Raw genomic sequence first — 18,960 nt, forward strand, 5'->3', positions numbered from 1 at the left:
GAGAGCACGTGACCCAGGCCTGGAAGCCAGGGAGACCAGAATTAGGACCAGGACGGGGGGTGGGGGGGGCTGTTGTCTAAGCGGGAAGATGGAGTGGGTGAGTGAGCCTGGAAGGAATGTGGGTCTCTGTCCCAGTACCTCTGGCGTCTTGCCCATCGATCTACTATCTCACTGAATCTACCGTGTGTGTGTGTATGTGTGTGAGAGAGAGAGAGAGAGAGCGCGAGCGAGCGAGAGAGCGAGCAAGCTGCGAAGAGCTAAAGGGCAGTAGTCACAGGGGAGAGAGGCTTCTTGTTGGACAGAAGACTGTAGAGGATCTTGGCTGGGAAGCTAGAAGTGTGAAAAGCGGACAGGCGAGATGAGGCGAGGCAAGAGGGAGGTCCGGAGGGCCTGGAACGCCAGAGAAAGGATTCTCAAGTGTGCCTAAGCGGAGGGACAGCAGACGCCACACAATTTCGGCTGCGGGCAGAGATGTAGCCAAGCCTCCGCCGCTAGAGGTCGGATCAGGACTACCCTAGAAGAAGAGCAAGGAGGCGGAGACCAGTGGCGGAAGCGGCCAATTAGGCCGCGGGGATCTCCAAGCGCCGTCAACTTTTCCCAAGGCCTGAGCCAGTGCAGGCGTGGTCTTGGGGGTGGGCATGTCCCCTTCCTCGGGATTCCCGCGTGAGGCCGCCCGCAGCCCCGCCCCGCCCCGCCCCCGCCGAAGCCTCTGTCCGCCTTCCGAGGGCGCGCGGGGCTCGCCGCTCGGTGCGCAGGCGCGATGGATCGCTTCCGGGGGCGGGTCAGCGGAAGTGAGGGCGGCTGAGGCTGGGCGGCCCGCTGAGGTAGGAGGGGCCGTGAGGTGAGTGAGTCCCGGAGCCGGAGTCTGAGGTGAGACTAGGTCCGAGTGCCGCTCCGGAGGCGGGAGCGCGGTCTCCCAGCCCGACTGTCGACGCGGCCTAGTGCCAGGGGCTGTGTGGAGCCCGCGGCTCCTCTTCCCGCGCCAGTTCTCGCGGGAGCCCGTGTTGTCCGCCTCGCTCGGCTGAGGGTGGGAGGACTCTGCCCTGGGGGTAGTTGCTCGCCCGAGTCACCCAGCTTCGGTGGCTGTGCTACAGCAGAAGCTTATCGTTTCGGCTGCGCTCCTCGGCCAGCCAGGCCACTTCGGCCTCTTCGCTTCTTCGGGACCCGGACCCGGACCCGGGCCCGTGGGTCCGAGGGCCACCAGGGCCGGCGGCGAGAACTTGGCCGACCTTGGCCCTTTGGGGTCGGACCGTTACGGGGGAGGGGAGGCGGGTCCCCCCGTGCAGCCGCTTGGGGCTCACGCGGACTGTCCCTTGCCAAGTTCTACCGAGTGCGGCGACCTCGGTGGTGTGCTTGGTGCCGGGGTGATGAGAGCAAACCCTGCCCCGGGGGAGCCCCAAGTCTAATGCGGGAGAGCGTGTGTGAACAAGCCATGACAGCGGCCTGGAAAGGGGTCGTGGGAACGTAGGGGTGCTGAGAACCAACCTGCGTTGCCAGCGAACTGGGGGAAGTCATCTAGCGTATGGCACTTGGGGCGGGGAGGGAGGTGAAGGCTAAGCCAGAGTTCTCCTTCGTTCGTGAGCGAACGTTGACGTGCTCACTGGGGACTAGGCAGGCACTGTGCTGTGCCTGGGGAAGCTCCTGCCCTGCGACAGACAGCTGATTACGCGGGCTCTAATTACTACTGAGAGAACTGGGAAGGAAACGTGGGGTGCTGGGGGAGGGGAGGTGATGCTTGAGCTCTGAAGAATGAGCTTGGTGAAGAAGATGCTGGTGTTTCTGGCAGATTGGATCTGTGGAGAGGAGCTGAGAGGTGGTCAGCATGGCTGAAGGGCAAGGGGAACATGGGAGGTGTGGCTGTCAAGTGTATAGGGGCCCAGTTGTAGGCCTTGGAGTTTGGTCTAGTTAGGTTGGGCCTGATTGTGGAGGACCCTGCAGGCCATCCCGTCTAGATGTTGGCTCTAGTGGGGCGGGGTGGGGAGTGGGGTTAAACATAGGAGCAATGTGTCCTAGAAAGATCCCTCTGGCTGTTGCGTTAGGCCTGAGTCTTTGGAGGTAAGTTTGGAGAGGAAGTGGTTGTAATGTCTAGAGTGAGAAACACAGGGAAGCACTGTTGTGTGAAACTCGTGGCAGGCGGTGATATTTAGCACAGAGCCTGGCACACAGAGGAATTCTGATAAAAGGCTTGAACTGCATGGAGCTGAGCCCATGCAGAAGGCAGCAGAATCTGGATCAGACTTGAAGTGCTTTCTACTGGCATGGCCACTGAGTAACCTTAAGACACTTCCTCTCTCCAGCTTCCTTTCCGCATTTGTATTGTAATGTGAGTGACTACTCCTCTCCCACAGGTGAAGGAGAAATCCTGCAAGGGAGATTTCAGCCCATCCCCTGCTCAGAGCCTGTCCTTTGTTCCCCAGTGACTTCCCTGAGCATTCCCAGCCCTCATGACTTGACCCCCAGTATACCTGTGCTATTCTTTACGCCTCTCTCGCTGTCCTGTCCTGGACCTGTGCTTTTGTTGCTGTTTTTCATCCCTTCCTACCCTCTCTGAACTCACCATGAGGCTTTGGGGTCAGGGGCCTGCATTCACCTGGCCACCTGCTCAGTGTACCTTTCTTAAGAGTGATATTCAGCGTTTGCTAGACTTGGGTATTCAAGTCTTAATAGCTCTTCATATTGTGTGTTCCTTGAGAGCACGAATGTGTCCTACCCTTTCCGTAGCCCCTGCAGTGCCCAGCACAGGGCCTGCCACAGAGAAGGTATTATTATGTTTGATGAACAAGGGAGTGAGTTCATTGATTGCATCTGCTCACCATGTCAGAGCAGCTGCGAAGAATACAATCAGGAGTGATTCCATCCATCTGTGTTGTGTTGTAACAGTTAATTAAGCACTTTAAAATCTTACCCTATTTCACTGATTGATCTTTAAGGTAATCTAGGATGGCTGCTCTTGTACTCTTTTTACATATGGAAAAAACCAACATTCAGAAAAGTTATGGGACTTTTCATAAGGCTACAAGACCAGTAGATGGCTAAACAGGATGAAAATTGTTAGCTCTCTTCCCTGTAGCCCAGTAGATGGAGACTGACAAGAGCTGGTGTTTTATTCTTCTTTTGTCTACTTTACCTCTCCCCCTTGCCAAGACTCAGCAGTGCTAGGCTTCGTGGCACATGCTGGGGCTTTTACACCCTATCTTCAAGAATGAATGCTGGGTTTGAGCGGTACCTACAGTTTGGCTTTTAAACTACCGAGAAAGTTCTGTTTATATCTCTGTAAGTAATGCCTCAGGAAACCCAAGGGATCCGGAAGATCCCAGCATTGGCCAAGCTCATGCCACAGGTCTGGGACAGAACCTTCAAGGGTCTGGATTTGGAGCCACTCTTCGGGGAGGGCAGCCTCTTGGGTTGTTTTTCTTCCCTGTGAAACATCAGAGAAACCTTGGTGTTGGTCATGGCTCTGCAAGGACCTGGTTTTTGTGGGGCTTGTGTGGTGGCCATTGAGTCTCCACTGTGGGGGTTGTTTCACAGGAAGGGAAATCTGGTGTTCCTTAAAGATGGCCTGATATGAAGAAATCACGCCTCCAGCCTCCCCAAGCCCCCAGAGCTGCCCTGTGGCTGCCTTGTCCTTCAAGTGCAGGAGCTGGTTGAAATGTCCGGGATGGAAGCCAATGTGGTAAGGGGCATTCCCAGGGCAGGGCTGTGGTAGGGAAGGGTTGAGCACTGGGTCTCCTGAAATTCTGTAGGAAATTCTGAGACTCTCCAGTTAATTCTTCCTTTCCCCTGGAGGCGACTCTTCCACATACCCCCACCGCCTGCTCCCAACAGGCAAAACTGAGTGTGGTCTTGGGGGCAGTTAAGAAGTCAATGTGTTTCTGCCTTTCTGGGTGGAGGGAAGGGAGGGAAACCTCTATGATTCCTACACTCAACTAATTCCTCTCACCTTCACTGGATCCTTTTACCATGCCTCAACAGCAGCAGATGTTCCCTTAAATGGCTGACAACTGGGGAACCTGCCCTCACTTATACTGAGACTTAACTCATACACAGTGCCCTGTCCCTGGGATTGGGGATTTCAGTCTCCCTTCTAAAAGGGAAGGGGTAGAATGGAACAGTAGTTGGACCTGACTCTCTGAGACTCATCTCTCTCCTTTAGACCATCCCAATCTGGCAAAACAAGCCACATGGGGCTGCTCGCAGTGTAGTGAGAAGAATTGGGACCAACCTGCCCCTGAAGCCATGTCCCCGGGCATCCTTCGAGGTAAGTGTACTGAAAGGGCAGGGTAAGTAGAGGCTCAGAGGCTATGGGAGAATGGTGCTGCTCTGTGCCCCACAGTTTGGTGCTGCTAAGGCAGGTGGCTTTCCTGATTACTTTTTCATTTTGTCAGGAAATATTTATTAAGTGCATATAATGGATACTGGTCACTGTGCCTTCCTGATTGCACACAAAACTCTGACCACAACAGACTTCCAGTCTGTTCATAAAAATCTTACATCTTTGGTGCCACTAAGTGACTAAGATTTCATCAGGCTCCTGCAATCCAGTTCATCAGCGTAGGCCAAAGGCCCTTGCCAAGCCACATTCCCAGAGTAGCCATGTCTCTGCCCTGAGGTGTTTGCCTGCAACCCTGGCAGGTCTCTCCGTGGGACACTGAGTGCAGTGTGACTGAGTCAGACTCTCTTTTCTTACCAGCCCCAAGACTTGACTGCTTAGCCACCTATTTTTATGTATCCCTGAGGCCATTACTCCCCATCCTTTTCTTTCTGGCTCAGTCTAGCCACTCCTTTACCAGAGCACTTAAGGCTTATCTCTGTGTCTAGGGCCATTAGCACCCACTCACAGCAGATTCTTGCTGGCGCATGTCTGAGCCCTCCACCCACTTCTGCAGTGGAAAGCTAAGTAGCAGTTATTAGTCCCAGCTACCTCCTTCTAAGAACTAGTCATTAAGAACCAGCTGCAGGCTAGATGCTTAAGATGTGTTTGGGGAACTGGGACGCAAGAGAAGTACCAGCTTTCTGCCTACACAGAGGAAACAGAAATATATGCCTGAAAAAACATGGGCCCAGTGGAAACAAATGGAGGAGGCGGAGTATATCAGATGCTGAGCTGTGAAATCATAGAAACTCATCCTGGAGTCAGAAATGGTGTCAGGGCTGGTATCAGAATCAGGAATGGGGTTGGAAGTATGTGGTATGGGGTGGCTATGCTGTGACCCAGATTGCCAGTTATCTAGAATTTGCCTAAAGGGCATGGCGGGATGTGGTCCTTGCTGCCTCAAGCATCAGAAACAAAGGGAAGCACAGCTAGAAGTGTGAGGGACTCGATGGATGTTGCCCCCACGCTTGGCCATCACCTGTTCAGTCCTCTGGCCAGATGCTGCTGGGCAGGGACAGTAAGGGCAGGAGTATGCATGAATAGTATTAGTAATGCTAGCTAACGCTTACTGAGCACATACTGTGTGCCAGGCACTGTGCTAAATCCCTTATATGTGTTAACTCATTTAATTTTCTATAGGGGAGCAGCATTCTGAAAAGGAAAACAAATGGAGGCTTCCCCTAAATGACCCATTTTAGCAGTTAACTTCTGGGTCAGTGGAAGTCCTTTCCTGTGTAACCCTGGAGCATCACATTGCTCCTTTGAGACTCAGGTTCCCTGTCTAAAAGCTATTAACTTTTGATCTACCTACCTGTCTATAGCAGAAACATCTGAATTTAACTCATGTGTAGATGGGTTTTTGAGAAATTGTCCCTGGATTTCTGTTGAAAATTAATTACCTTAATTATTTAAGGCAATCTTGCAGATTTTTTTTTTTAAATTAACCCATATAAAAATACTAAATTATGAAAAGTGAAAAATAGGAAGTCATATATAATCATGTACTCATCACACAAAATAGTTAAGAATTTTTAAAATATTTTATTTATTTGAGAGAAAGAGCATGAGAGGGGAGAAGTCGGAGGCAGAAGCAGATTCCCCACTGAGCAGGGAGCCCAATGTGGGACTTGATCCTGGGACTTCAGGATCATGACCTGCACTGAAGGCAGTTGCTTAACTGAGTTGCCAACTCAGTTGCCAACTGAGCCACCCAGGTGCATGTTAATATTTTGGTATAGTTACTTTCCATCTTTTTCTAAATGCATGTGGGTGTTTTTTGTTTTTGTTTTTTTACTTTATTACAATCATAGCATGATTGAATCCTCCTGATCTTTCATTTAACAGAAAGTCACTCAGCCTTGTTTGTTGCCTGGTTGTTTTGTTATCTGGGTTGAGAGGCTACTTTAAGGAATCCTCTTATTCTTTTGATATAATTAATCATCTTTTTACTTAAATCCAAATAATAAAATGATGAAGTTTGCTTAAAACAGCGTTGCTGTAACAGTGTAGATCCCAATTAGCTATGGAGGAGTTGTAAAGAGCTAGCCCAAGAAACTATGCGTTGATGTCCTTGTACCTGTATTTTCATAGCTGGAGAAAACAAGGTGCTCTTAGTGGCCATCTCTGTTGAAAGGTAACTCTTACCAGTCCCACTGAAGACATCTTTATTCCAACCAGGGGTCAGCAAATGTTTTTAAGAGTCCAGATAGTAAATGTTTTGTGTGGGGGCCATAACTGCTGTTAAAACTACTCACTTCTGCAGCTGCAGCTTAAAAAATACCACAGACGATATAGAAATGAATGGGTGTAACTTTCCAATAAAACTTTATATGTAAAAAGAGGCCCCAATCCTGCTGTAGGCCACCATGTTTTGCTTGGAACATATAACAGCCTCACAACTGATACCTTCACTCTTATGCAGGTTCCACACAGCAACCAGAGTAATCTTTCAAAATCTGATTCTTACTTAAAATCTTCCAGTAGCTTATTATTGGTCTTAGAATGAAAGTTTTTAATTCGCTTTCCTGCCTGTTGCAAACCACCCTGTACCCTCAGCTCTGTCTAGGTGTGCTGAACTACTTTTAATCTCTTCTGTCCTTCTTCCAACCAGGAACTGTCTTCCTCCCTCTCTAGGAAGCCTTCCTGATACTTAGGTGCCCCTCCCATGTGTTTTGGAGTCTTTGATAGTCTCTTGATGTCAACAAATGTTTTTTGATGACTTGCTTCCCTGTAGACCCTGCCTAACATCTCTGATCTGTGTCTGAGGGATGTACCCCCAGTCCCTACTCTGGCTGACATCGCCTGGATTGCTGCAGATGAAGAGGAGACATATGCCCGGGTCAGGTAGCTGAGGCAGTAGCTGGTCTGGGAAAGGGGGAGCTCCTTCTCACATGAGGTGGCAGCCAGTAGGGGGAGTGCTTATGGAGGGCTGAGGGCAGTAGGAACAAAAGCTGTGGGCTGAGTTGGGAGCAGAAGTTTTAGAAGGAACGCAGTGGCAGGCTGTCTCTGACATACTTGTTTTCCCTGATCCAGAAGTGACACACGGCCCCTGAGGCATACCTGGAAACCCAGCCCTTTGATTGTCATGCAGCGCAATGCCTCAGTGCCCAACCTGCGTGGGTCCGAGGAGAGGCTTCTGGCCTTGAAGAAGCCAGCCCTGCCAGCCCTAACCCGCACCACAGAGCTGCAGGATGAGCTGAGCCACCTGCGCAGCCAGATTGCTAAGATAGTGGCAGCTGATGCAGGTAGGAGCCCCCGAGTCAGCGCCAGAATTGAGCAGGCTGTTCCTTTCTCCCTGGCTTTTGGTACAGGAGAAGGGTAGGAAAATGGTGGTCCTTGGTTCAGGGAGACAGGCCCGGGGCTCTGCAGTTGTCCCGAGGACTCGCTGACCTATAGTACTCCTTGGATTGTTTCCATTAGCCATTTTAGGCTGACTGGTTTGATTAGGAACAAAATCTTGACTTAACCTGTGACAACACCCCCCCCGCCCCTGCAGATTCCCTCCCTTGGCTACAAAAACCAATACTCTCTATCAGGTGTCTTTAAGATTACATCTTCCACGTGAGTCTTAAGCAGCTTCCCTTTTCAGTGAGAAATAAGGACCCCCCCCATTAAGAGAGAGAGATCCCTTTAAGCTGTTTTCCTATCTACATATCTTCCCTTTCCTTGTTCTCCCAGAGACTGCCTCTCCATCCTTCTACCTGTCTGTCTGCAGTTAAGGCAGAACCACCACTAGAAATAGATGGGAGTCTGCCTTGAACCACCACTAGAAATAGATGGGAGTCTGCCTTGAACCAGTACATGAAACAGGAACATTGGCTCTTTCCCAAGCTGCCCATCCTGTTCCTTCTATACATTCTCATTTTTTTGCTTCTTGTCAACTTAAAGTCATAGCTCCCAAATCTTACCTCTTGGTAGAACACATGAAAATCATGGTGGTGTTTGCAGTTCTTATATATTTAATTCACTTATATGGCAGTTTAATAGAAGCATTGCACTTGAATTTTCCATTTATGTATTGGCTGCATTTTTGTCATCCTGAAAAATGAAACTAAGAATTTTTTGTTTTGGAAATTCTTTCAAGATTTGAAAAACTAGGAGGACTATCACTATTTTATTTTTGCAGTTTCTTCTAGTCACAGATAGGAACACAGAAGCACTAGGCCAATTAGAGAAAAGGAAACATTCTGACCTTGGTTCTGTCACTGTTGCTTTGGTAGACATAGGGCTGTCCAAAGGCTCCTGCAGAATGGAGCTTTTAGAAGACTAAGCCTTTATGTGGTGGGTTTTTCCACACTCCCAAAACACTGGACGTGCTCAGTGCTTTCCCATTTTTAGATCCTGAGAGGGGAGGGTAATGGAGGAATCCTCCACTAGCTTACAGATAGCATCCTGGGCTCTCCCAGAATGTGACGTCAAGCCCAGGAAATAAATGTCTGATAGGCACTGCTTGTGGGGAGAAGGTATTACTGCTGTATTCTAGTCCCAATGTCCATCCATGCCTATTGTTTTCTCTTTCAGCTTCGGCTTCATTAACGCCAGATTTCTTATCTCCAGGAAGTTCAAATGTCTCTTCTCCCTTACCTTGTTTTGGATCCTCATTCCACTCTACAACTTCCTTTGTCATTAGTGACATCACCGAGGAGACCGAGGTAGAGGTCCCTGAGCTTCCATCAGTCCCCCTGCTTTGTTCTGCCAGCCCTGAATGTTGCAAACCAGAACACAAAGCTACCTGCAGCTCGTCTGAAGAGGATGACTGTGTCTCTCTGTCCAAGGCCAGCAGCTTTGCAGATATGATGGGGATCCTAAAGGACTTTCACCGGATGAAACAGAGCCAAGATCTGTAAGTATGTGATAAGGAGGTCTGGTAGTGTGTTCACTGTTTAGGTCACTTGTGGCCAGTGATCTTATAGAAAGAATTTACAAAGTCCTCAGTAGTAGTTATGAACTACTTCATTCACAAAGCTTGCCTGCTTAATCACACCTGGGGCTCCAATTTGAGAAAAGAATATTTTACATTTGGTTGGTGTGATCTCAGCCAATCATCAGTAGAAGTTTTACAAGAAGCCTCATCTAATTTAACTTTTGTTCTGGGGCAAAGTCGGGGGGTTGCTTTACCACTTCAGTTCTTAAACTGCTAGTGACAAGTATCCCCATGTGCCACCCTTCAAAATGGGGTTACATGATAATTATTTTAGCATCTCAAAATGATACTTTTTTTGATGGAGAATTTCATAAAGTTGGGGTGTTTGCTTTAAAATACAGTGGTCCCTTATGCAAACCAACTCTCCAGATCCAGACATATTTAAGACTCTAAACCTGGCTGTTTAGCAGAATTGCTAAGATTTGTTATAAATACACCTTAAACTTACTAAAGCAGAACCCACCAAGGAGTGGAGCCTTACGTCTGGGGATCTTTTCTCCTTTGTTAATGGAAAGAGCTGGGTTGATGACTAAAAATGAGAAAGTAGCACCAACAGCAGAGATTCAGAAATGTGACAGATTGATCTTATCAATCACTAGAATTTAAAGCACCTATTTTCCAGATATCTAGGACACTCTTTTTTGATGTATTTATTAGATGACTCAAACCTATCCCAATCTGGAGTTAGTTTTGTTCCCATGATTCCCTTGTGATGTGAACGTTTTACTACGAATTCTAGATCTCTCATAAAAACCTCTGGAAAAAAATCTTAATAACAGATAAGTAATCTGCCTGATAAAGATAATTCAAAGTAAAGGTCATAAAGATGCTCACCAAACCAGGAAGAATGGATGAACAAAGAACTTCAAAAAAGAGATGGAAAATACACCGAAGTACTAAATAGAAGTCACGGAGCTGATGAACCCAATTAACCGAACTACAAAGTTCATCTATTTGCCCTGAACCCCTCTAGTGAAATAGAAGAAAGGATAAGTAAACTCAAACACAAAGCAGTAGAACTCCCCCAAACAGAGCAGCAAGTAGAAAAAATGGAACCCCCCCCCCCAAAAGTAAAGATAGCTTAAGGAACTTATAGGACAACATCAAATGGACTAATGTACTCATTATAGGGCTCCCAAAATAAGAGAAAGGTACAGAAATCTTATTTGAAAGTAGAATGGGCTGAGAGGCACCTGGGTGACTTAGTTAAGTGTCTGCCTTTGGCTCATGTCATGATCCCAGGGTCCTAGGATTGAGCCTTGCTGCTTTTCCCTCTGTCCCTCCCCCAACTTGTGCTTGCACTTTCTCTCACTCTTAAATAAATAAATCTTTTCTCAAGAAAATAGAATGGTTGAAAATATCCCTAATGTGGGGAAGCAAACAGACATCCAGATCCATGAGGCCCAGAGAGTTGCAAATAAGACAAACCCAAAGAGATCCTAAACTAAAAGGAGCAAGTGAAAAATAACATATGTAAAAGGGAACCCCCATAAGACTGTCAGCATGTTTTTCATTCTTTCTTCCTTTTTTTTTTTTTTTTTAAAGATTTTTATTTATTTGACAGAGATCACAAGTAGGCAGAAAGGCAGAGAGAGAGAGAGGGAGAGGAGGAAGCAGGCTCCCCACCGAGCAGAGAGCCCGATGTGGGGCTCGATCCCAGGACTCTGGGATCATGACCCGAGCCAAAGGCGGAGGCTTTAACCCACTGAGCCACCCAGGCACCCCTGTCAGCATGTTTTTCAACAGATACTTTGCAGGCCAGAAGGGAGTAACATAATATATTCAAGATGCTGAAAGAAGAAAACTTCTTATCTAGCAAAGTTACTCAGAACTAAAGAGAGAGTTTTCCAGATGGAAAATTACAAAGGAATTTATCACCACTAAATCAGCTTTACCAGAAATGTTAAAATGACCTCTTTTTAAGCTGAAAAGAGCACTAGTCAGTAACAGGAACACATAACAAACAGTAAATCTCACTGGAAAGATAAATAATAAATAGTGGCTTCATCACTTATTGTTAAGGTTAAAAAGACAAAAGTAGTAAAAATAACTGATTACAATAATTAAGGGATACACAAGTTAAAAAGAAACAAAATGTGACATCAAAAACACGGGGGTAAAAATGAGCTTTAGAATGTGATTAATCTTAAATTGGCAACTATTTCATCTTAAAATAGATTAACAGATACAAGTTGTTATACTTAAAAGCTAATCTTAACCACAAAACAAAACCCTACAGTAAATACACAAAACATAAGAAGGAATATAAGGTACCACTAGAGAATGTCATTAAACCACAAAGGAAGAGAGCAAAAGAAAGGAACAGAGAACTACAGAAATAGCCAGAAAACAACTAATGAAATGGCAATAAGATACTTACCAGTAATTCTACTTTAATATAAATGGACTAAATACTCTGATCAAAAGACAAGAGTGGCTAAATGAATTAAAAAACAAAACCTATATGCTGCCTACAAGAGACTCTCTTAGATGTAAAAACAAAGTGAAGGGATAGAAAAAGATACTCCGTATAAATAGAAACAAAAAGCAAGCTGGGGTGTCTATACTTTTATCAGAAAAAGTTAACTTGAAAACAAAGACTATAACAAGATAGCATTATATAATGCTAAAAGGGCCAATCCAACAAGAGATGATATAAGATTTGTAAATACTTATGAATCTATAAAGCAAATATTAACAGACATGAAGGGAGAAACCACCATACATTAATAGCGGGGGGCTTTAGTACCCCACTAATATCAATGAATAGATCATCCAGACAGAAAATAACACTGGCCTTAAATGACATGTTAGACTGGGTAGAGTTAACAAATATGTATAAAACATTCCTTCCAAAACAAAGAGAATACACATTCTCAAGTGCACATGGAACATTTTCTAGGATAGATCATATGGTAGGCCACAAAACAAGTCCAAATAAATTTAAGAAGACTGAAATATCAAGCATCTTTTCCACCTACAGTGATATGAAACTAAAAATCAGTTACACAAAACTGGAAAATTCACAAATATGTAGAGATTAAACAACATCTACTGAACAACTGGGTAGGGGGTGGGGAAACCAAAAGAAAAAAATACCTTGACACAAACAAAATGGAAATATACCAAAATTTAGGAGATACAGCAAAAGCAATTCTAAGAGGGAAGTTCACAGCAGTGAATGCCTACTTCAAGAAACAAAAATTCCCAAATAACACAACTTTATACCTTAAGGAACCAGGAAAAAAAAGAGCAAATGAATCCCTAAGTTAGTAGAAGGAAGGCAGTAACATGGATTAGAGAAGAAATAAATGAAATAAAAAATAAAAAGCAATAGAAAAGATGAAAGTAATTGATGGGTCTTTGAAAAGGTAAACAAAATTGACAAACCTCTAGTTAGAATCACCAAAAAAAAAGCGGAGGGGGGATGATCCAAAATCAGAAATGACATACTATAGTACCACAGATACCATAGGATAAGAGACTAATGTGAAAATTATACGCCAACAAATGGACAACTTAAAAGAAATGGATAAATTCCTAGAAACATACAATCTACCAAGACTAAATCGTAAAGAAATATAAAATCTAAACAGACTAATTACTTATAGTAGGGAGATTAAATCAGTAATCAAAAACCTCCCAATGAATGAACAAAAATCTAGGACCATATAGATGGCTTCACTGGGTGAATTCTACCGAACATTCAAAGAATACCAGTACTTCCCAAACTCTTCCAAAAGCCAGTATTTCTCAAACTCGTCCAAAAAAGAGAAGATGAGGGAACTTTTTCAAACTCATTTTACAAGGCCAACATCCTCACACCAAAACCATACAGTGACACTAGCAGAAAATAAAATTCTAGGCCAATATCCCTGATGAACATACATGCAAAAATCCTCAACAAAATATTAGCAGACTGAATTCAACAACACCTTAAAAGGATCATACACCATGATCAAGTGGGGTTTATTCAAGGAATGCAAGGATAGTCCCAACATCTGCAAATGGATATGATACACCACATTAATAAAGGATAAGAGCCATATATTCATCTCAGTAGATGCAGAAAATATTCAGGAAAATAAAACATCCATTTGTGATAAAAACCTTCACACCTGGGTGGCTCAGTTGTTAAGCATCTGTGTTTGGCTTAGGTCATGGTCCCAGGGTCCTGGGATCGAGCCCCACATCGGGCTCCCTGCTTAGCAGGAAGACTGCTTCTCCCTTTCCCACTTACCCTGCTTATGTTCCCTTTCACACTGTCTCTCTGTCTGTCAAATAAATAAAATTTAAAAAAAAAATTTTTTTTTCAACAAAGCAAGTATAGAAAGAACATACCTCAACATAATAAAAAAGGCCAGATATGACAAACCCACAGCTAACATAACACTCAGCAGTAAAAGCTGAAAGCTTTTCCTCTAGGATGAAGAATAAGAAAAAGATGCCCATTTACCACTTCAGTCAACATAATATTGGAAGTCCTAGCCTGAGCAATTAGACAAAAGGAAAAGAAAAAAAAAAAAGCAGGGCACCTGGGGGGCTCAGTGGGTTAAGCCGCTGCCTTCGGCTCAGGTCATGATCTCAGGGTCCTGGGATCGAGTCCCACATCAGGCTCTCTGCTCAGCAGGGAGCCTGCTTCCTCCTCTCTCTCTCTCTGCCTGCCTCTCTGCCTACTTGTGATCTCTCTCTGTCAAATAAATAAAATCTTTAAAAAAAAAAAAAAAAAAAAGCAAAAAACCACAAAGCATCCAAATTGGAAAGAAAGAAGTAAAACTCACTATTTGTGGATGACATATTATACCCTAATAGAATACCTTAATAGCCCTAAAAACTCAATTGTTAGAATAAACAAATTCAGTAATGTTGCAGGATACAAAATCAGTAAGTAAAAATCTGTTGTGTTTCTATACACTAATGACAATCAGAGAAATTAGCAACCCAAATTAAAATTGCATCAAAATAACAGAATACCTAGAATAAAAATTAATCAAGGAGGTGAAAGAGTTGTATACTGAAAACTACAAGACATCAAGGAAAGAAGGAAACACAAATGGGGAGCCTAGGTGGCTCAAGTCGTTGAGCATATGCCTTCAGTTCAGGTTGTGATCCCAGGATCTTGGGATCGAGCCCTTCATTGGGCTCCCTGCTTCCTCTCCCACTCCCCCTGCTTGTTTTCCCTCTCTCGCTATGTCTCTCTCTGTCAAATAAATAAATTTTTTTTTTTTAAAAGGAAACAAATGCTTCCTGCTGATGGATTGTAATAATGTTAAAATATCGATACTACCCAAAGCAATCTACAGATTCAATGCAATTGCTATCACAAGTCCAGTGGCATTCTTATAAGTACCGCGCGCTAACCGATTGCGCCACTGGAGCCGCCAGTGGCATTCTTTACATAACTAGAAGTATCCTAAAATTTGTATGGAAACCCAAAGACCCCAAATAGCCAAAGCAGTCTTGAGAAAGAACAACACTGAAGGCATCACGCTCCCTGATTTCAAACGCTATTACAAAACTGTAGTAATTAAAGTAATATGTTATTGGCCTAAAAACAAATCAGTGGAGAACAGACCCCAGAAATAAACCCACACATATATGGTCAATTTACAACACAGGACCCAGGAACATGGAATAGGGAAAAGACAGTCTTCCACAAATAGTGTGGGGAAGCAGGACAGCCACATACCAGTGAATGAAATTCAACCGCTATTTTATACCATATGCAAAAATTAATTCAAAATATACTAAAGACTTGAATGTTTGGGCCTGAAACCATAAAACCCCTAGGAGAAAACACAAGCAGTAAGCTCCTTGACACAAGTCATGGCAATGGTAGATTTTCAACCAGACACTAAAAGTAAAAGTAACAAAAGCAAAAATAAACAAGTGGGATTATATCAAAGTAAAAAGCTTCTGCAAAGCAAAGGAAACCAACAAAATGAAAAGGCAACCTATTGCATGGGAGAAAATATTTGTAAATCATATAATAAGGGTTAATATCCAAAATATATAAAGAACTCATACAATTCAATAGCAAGAAAGGAAAAGACAAGACCAAAAACACAGTCTGATTAAAAAATGGGCAGAGGACTCTAACAGACATTTTTTCAGAGAAGACGTATAGATGACCAATGGGCACATGAAAAGATGTTCAGCATCCCTAATTGTCAGAGAAATGCAAATCAAAACCCCAAATTTTACCTCACACCCGTTAGACTTATATCAAAAAGATAAGTATTGGCAAGGATGTGGAGAAAAGGGAACCCTTGTTAACTATAGGTAGGATGTAAATTGGTACACATGGGGCGTCTGGGTGGCTCAGTGGGTTAATGCCTCTGCCTTCGGCTCAGATCATGATCCCGGGGTCCTGGGATCGAGCCCCGCATCAGTCTCTCTGCTCGGGAGGGAGCCTGCTACCCTTCCTCTCTCTCTGCCTGCCTCTCTGCCTACTTGTGATCTCTGTCAAATAAATAAAACCTTAAAAAAAAATTGGTACACACATTATGGAAAACAGTATGCAGAAAATTAAATAGAACTACCACATGGGGGTGCCTGGGTGGCTCAGTCAGTTAAGTGTCTCAGCTCTTGACTCATGATTTCAGCTCAGGTCATGATTTCAGGGTCTTGAAATTGGGCATGAAGCCTGCTTAAGAATCTCTTTCTCCTTCTCCCTAGTGCCCCCTCAAAACCTACCTAATGATCCAGCAATTCCACTTCTGGGTATTATTTAATTAAAAAAAAAAACCACTTGAGAAGATGTATATGCACCCCCATATTCACTGCAACATTATTTACAATAGCTGGGATATGAAAAAAACTAAGTGTCCACCAGTGGATGAATGGATAAAGAAATTGTGGTATATATACAGATTGGAGTATTATTCAGCCTTAAAAAAAAGATTGAAATCTTGCCATTTGCCTCTCTCTCTCTCCCCCTCTCTAAAAAATACGGTGGTGGTGGGGGGTGCCTGGGTGGCTCAGTGGGTTAAGCGTAGGACTCTTGATCTCAGCTCAGGTCATGATCTCAGGGTTGTGAGCCCTATTGGGCTCTGTGCTGGGTATGGGGCCTGCCTGAGTCTCTCTCTTTCCCTTTCCCTCTGTCCTTTCCCCCCATCTCTTAAAAAAAAAAAAAGGAAAAGAAAAAGAAATAAGGATCTTACCATCTGCAACAATATAATGCCTTGAGGGCATTATGCTAAGCAAAACAAGCCAGACAGAAAACTATATGATCACTTATATGGGAATATAAATTAAAAATTAAAAACCCAAAAAACAAAAAAACCAAGACAAAGAACAGATTGGTGCTTGCCAGAGGCTCAGGGTAGGGACGGAAAAAATAGGTGAAGGGTGTCAAAGGTAAAAAAGAAATTGAAAACTTTTTTTTAATTAAAAAAAAAATTATACCTATAGGTGACAGTAATGTATTATATACACTTAGAAGTTTGTTAAGAGGGTAGAAATCATGTTAAGTGTTCTTTCCAATTAAAAACATCTCAGTGTTCCCCTGATGAGCAGGCAGGGTTATAGGAAATCTTCAGCACACCTTTCCCCCATAACTAATAAAGGTCAGAATAGTCAAGTCCGTAGTCACTTCCCCTGCTAACCGGGGGAAATGGTACTAAGAAAAGACAGCACCAGAAGGTGGGTGGAGAAGCTTTAGCCACCATAGGCCAACCCAACCAGTTGACAGTCATTTACTTTTGCCCACATTTTTATAGCCATTTCAGGAAATAGTAAAGCATTCTAGTTAAGAAACCAGTTAGCTTGGTTTCGACTCTGGATTTGCTATTGTTACTTACTGGCTGAGTGCCTAGTGACTTTGGGCAGATTCTAGAACCCTTCTGTTTCAGTTTCCTCATCTGAAAAGACTTCTTTTTGTAAGACTGTTGTGAGAACTAAATGAGATAATGTATTCAAAGACACAAAACACTGCCTAAGACCAAGTACTTAATAAATATAAGCTGTTATTTCATCTCCAGGAACCGGAGTTTATTGAAGGAGGAAGACCCTGCTGTCCTTATCTCTGAGGTCCTAAGGAGGAAGTTTGCTCTGAAGGAAGAAGATATTAGTAGAAAAGGAAACTGACAGAACTCAGCTCTGCAAATTCAGTCTCATGCTCCTGGAATTCCTTCAATAGCTGCCTTCCTCACCACAGACTTTTATGCCTCTCAGTTAGAAATCTTTTGCAACAGTCTTGCCGAAAGCTAGAGCTTGGACTGAAAGAGTTGAGTTGGATCTTGCTTCCTTTGCTTTAAACCTTAGCAGAAGCTAAGGGCTGTTTTGCACCAAGACACTTGTTACAGGTAAATGTATAGTTCGGAATGTCTCAGTCTAAAGGGTGAGACGGAAATTTGGTTTTTCCTTGCCTCTGTGTGAAAATAGGTCCTAAATGAATGGCTTACTTCACTGCATTAGACCCCATAACTGGTCTCCCCAGACACTTTGTGCCCAGCTGTCACTCTCAGCAGCTTCCTTGCAGCAGAGCAGGGCTGAGGGTGAGGGGCTATGAATGTTTGTATGTTTGACAGGGCAGGGAAAATCTTATGCTGCTCCATCATAAACGGACACCAGTGCCCAGCAATCACATTCTCCCTCTTTCCTGTCCTTAGATGTAGAGGTCGGACCTCTGGACCAGCTGACACTTGGGCTACTGCTGGGAGGTCTGGGTTGTTTTTTTCTTAAATATATTTTGTAATACTATACAACCAAATTTATCCTCCCAGGCCCTGGGACCTCATGGGTTCCACTGATTGAAAACACTTTCTCTTCCATGGACTTTAGTTTAAGCCCAGTAGGAAAGAGAAATGGGAAGGAGAAACAGTACCATCCTTCTTCCAGGCCCTTGACTGCTCCTTTGCACTGGGCCAAGGTTTGTACCTACCACACCATGCATGACTCAGATGCCCTCAGGTCCCTTTCTCTATGGTATGTATCCTGTGTGTTTGGGTTGAAGCACTACCTGATATTAAATGAAGGATATGGAGAGATACTGCATGTGCTCTTTGTCTCTGTGTTGTAACCACCTGGTATCCCTCATGAGTATAGGATTCCTACTAATTTTAAGGGTATGTGAACTTTCATGAACAGGTTCCTGGCTTTCCCTCTTTCTTTACAAAGTCCTGTCTATATAGGAGAAAACTTCCATAGGGAGCCTCTTGTCCCCTTCTGTAGGGATTGACCCTAAACTCTTAAAGTAGTTCCATCTTAGAACTTGCACACTTGCCCTGTAGAGGGTGTTTAAGCCTCCTAAGGTAGCTAGCACACCTGTGACATGAGAAACCGCCACCTGGTGGATAACATCTTGGTTAGAACATGGGTGTTGAGATGGGATCCATGAAAATGATAGAACATATAACTATTAAAAGTTGCTTTTTCAGAAATAAAATGGTTATGTTTTAGTTACCATTAGAGTCAAGTTTGTAAACAGCTTTATTTGGATTCATAATTTTATAAAGGGAATTCTCTTATACCTTGTGTAGCAGAGTGATATCATTGCTATGTAGCCTCAGGCTTTTTTTAATAGCACAGGCTTCAAAATTTTTTATTTTTTAAAAGATTTTATTTATTTATTTGAGAGAGAAAGAAAGCAAAAGGTGGGGGGGGGGTAAGTAGGGGCAGAGGGAGAGGGAGACTGTCCACTAAGCAGGGAGTCCGATGTGGG

At 44.1% G+C, this 18,960-nt stretch overlaps 1 protein-coding gene across 3 annotated transcripts; it reads left to right on the forward strand.

Moving 5' to 3' along the window:
• Nucleotides 1–713: 713 nt before the first annotated feature.
• MTFR1L (mitochondrial fission regulator 1 like) lies at nucleotides 714–18,709 on the forward strand. Of its 3 annotated transcripts, none has more exons than XM_059135973.1 (7): nucleotides 714–841; nucleotides 3,529–3,673; nucleotides 4,154–4,258; nucleotides 7,107–7,216; nucleotides 7,406–7,617; nucleotides 8,894–9,215; nucleotides 17,279–18,709. In XM_059135973.1, exons 2-7 carry the CDS (start codon nucleotides 3,650–3,652, stop codon nucleotides 17,382–17,384), a joined length of 879 nt encoding a protein of 292 aa, XP_058991956.1. In that variant the 5' UTR covers nucleotides 714–841; nucleotides 3,529–3,649; the 3' UTR covers nucleotides 17,385–18,709. The 3 variants fall into 3 exon arrangements, with proteins under 3 accessions (XP_058991956.1, XP_058991955.1, XP_058991957.1); XM_059135972.1 differs by having other exon boundaries at nucleotides 764–870; XM_059135974.1 differs by having other exon boundaries at nucleotides 764–870; nucleotides 8,930–9,215.
• The last annotated feature ends 251 nt before the right edge of the window (nucleotides 18,710–18,960 follow it).

This window comes from Mustela lutreola, chromosome 10, assembly GCF_030435805.1.
Source record: "Mustela lutreola isolate mMusLut2 chromosome 10, mMusLut2.pri, whole genome shotgun sequence".
In the NCBI taxonomy this organism is placed as follows: Eukaryota; Metazoa; Chordata; class Mammalia; order Carnivora; family Mustelidae; genus Mustela; species Mustela lutreola.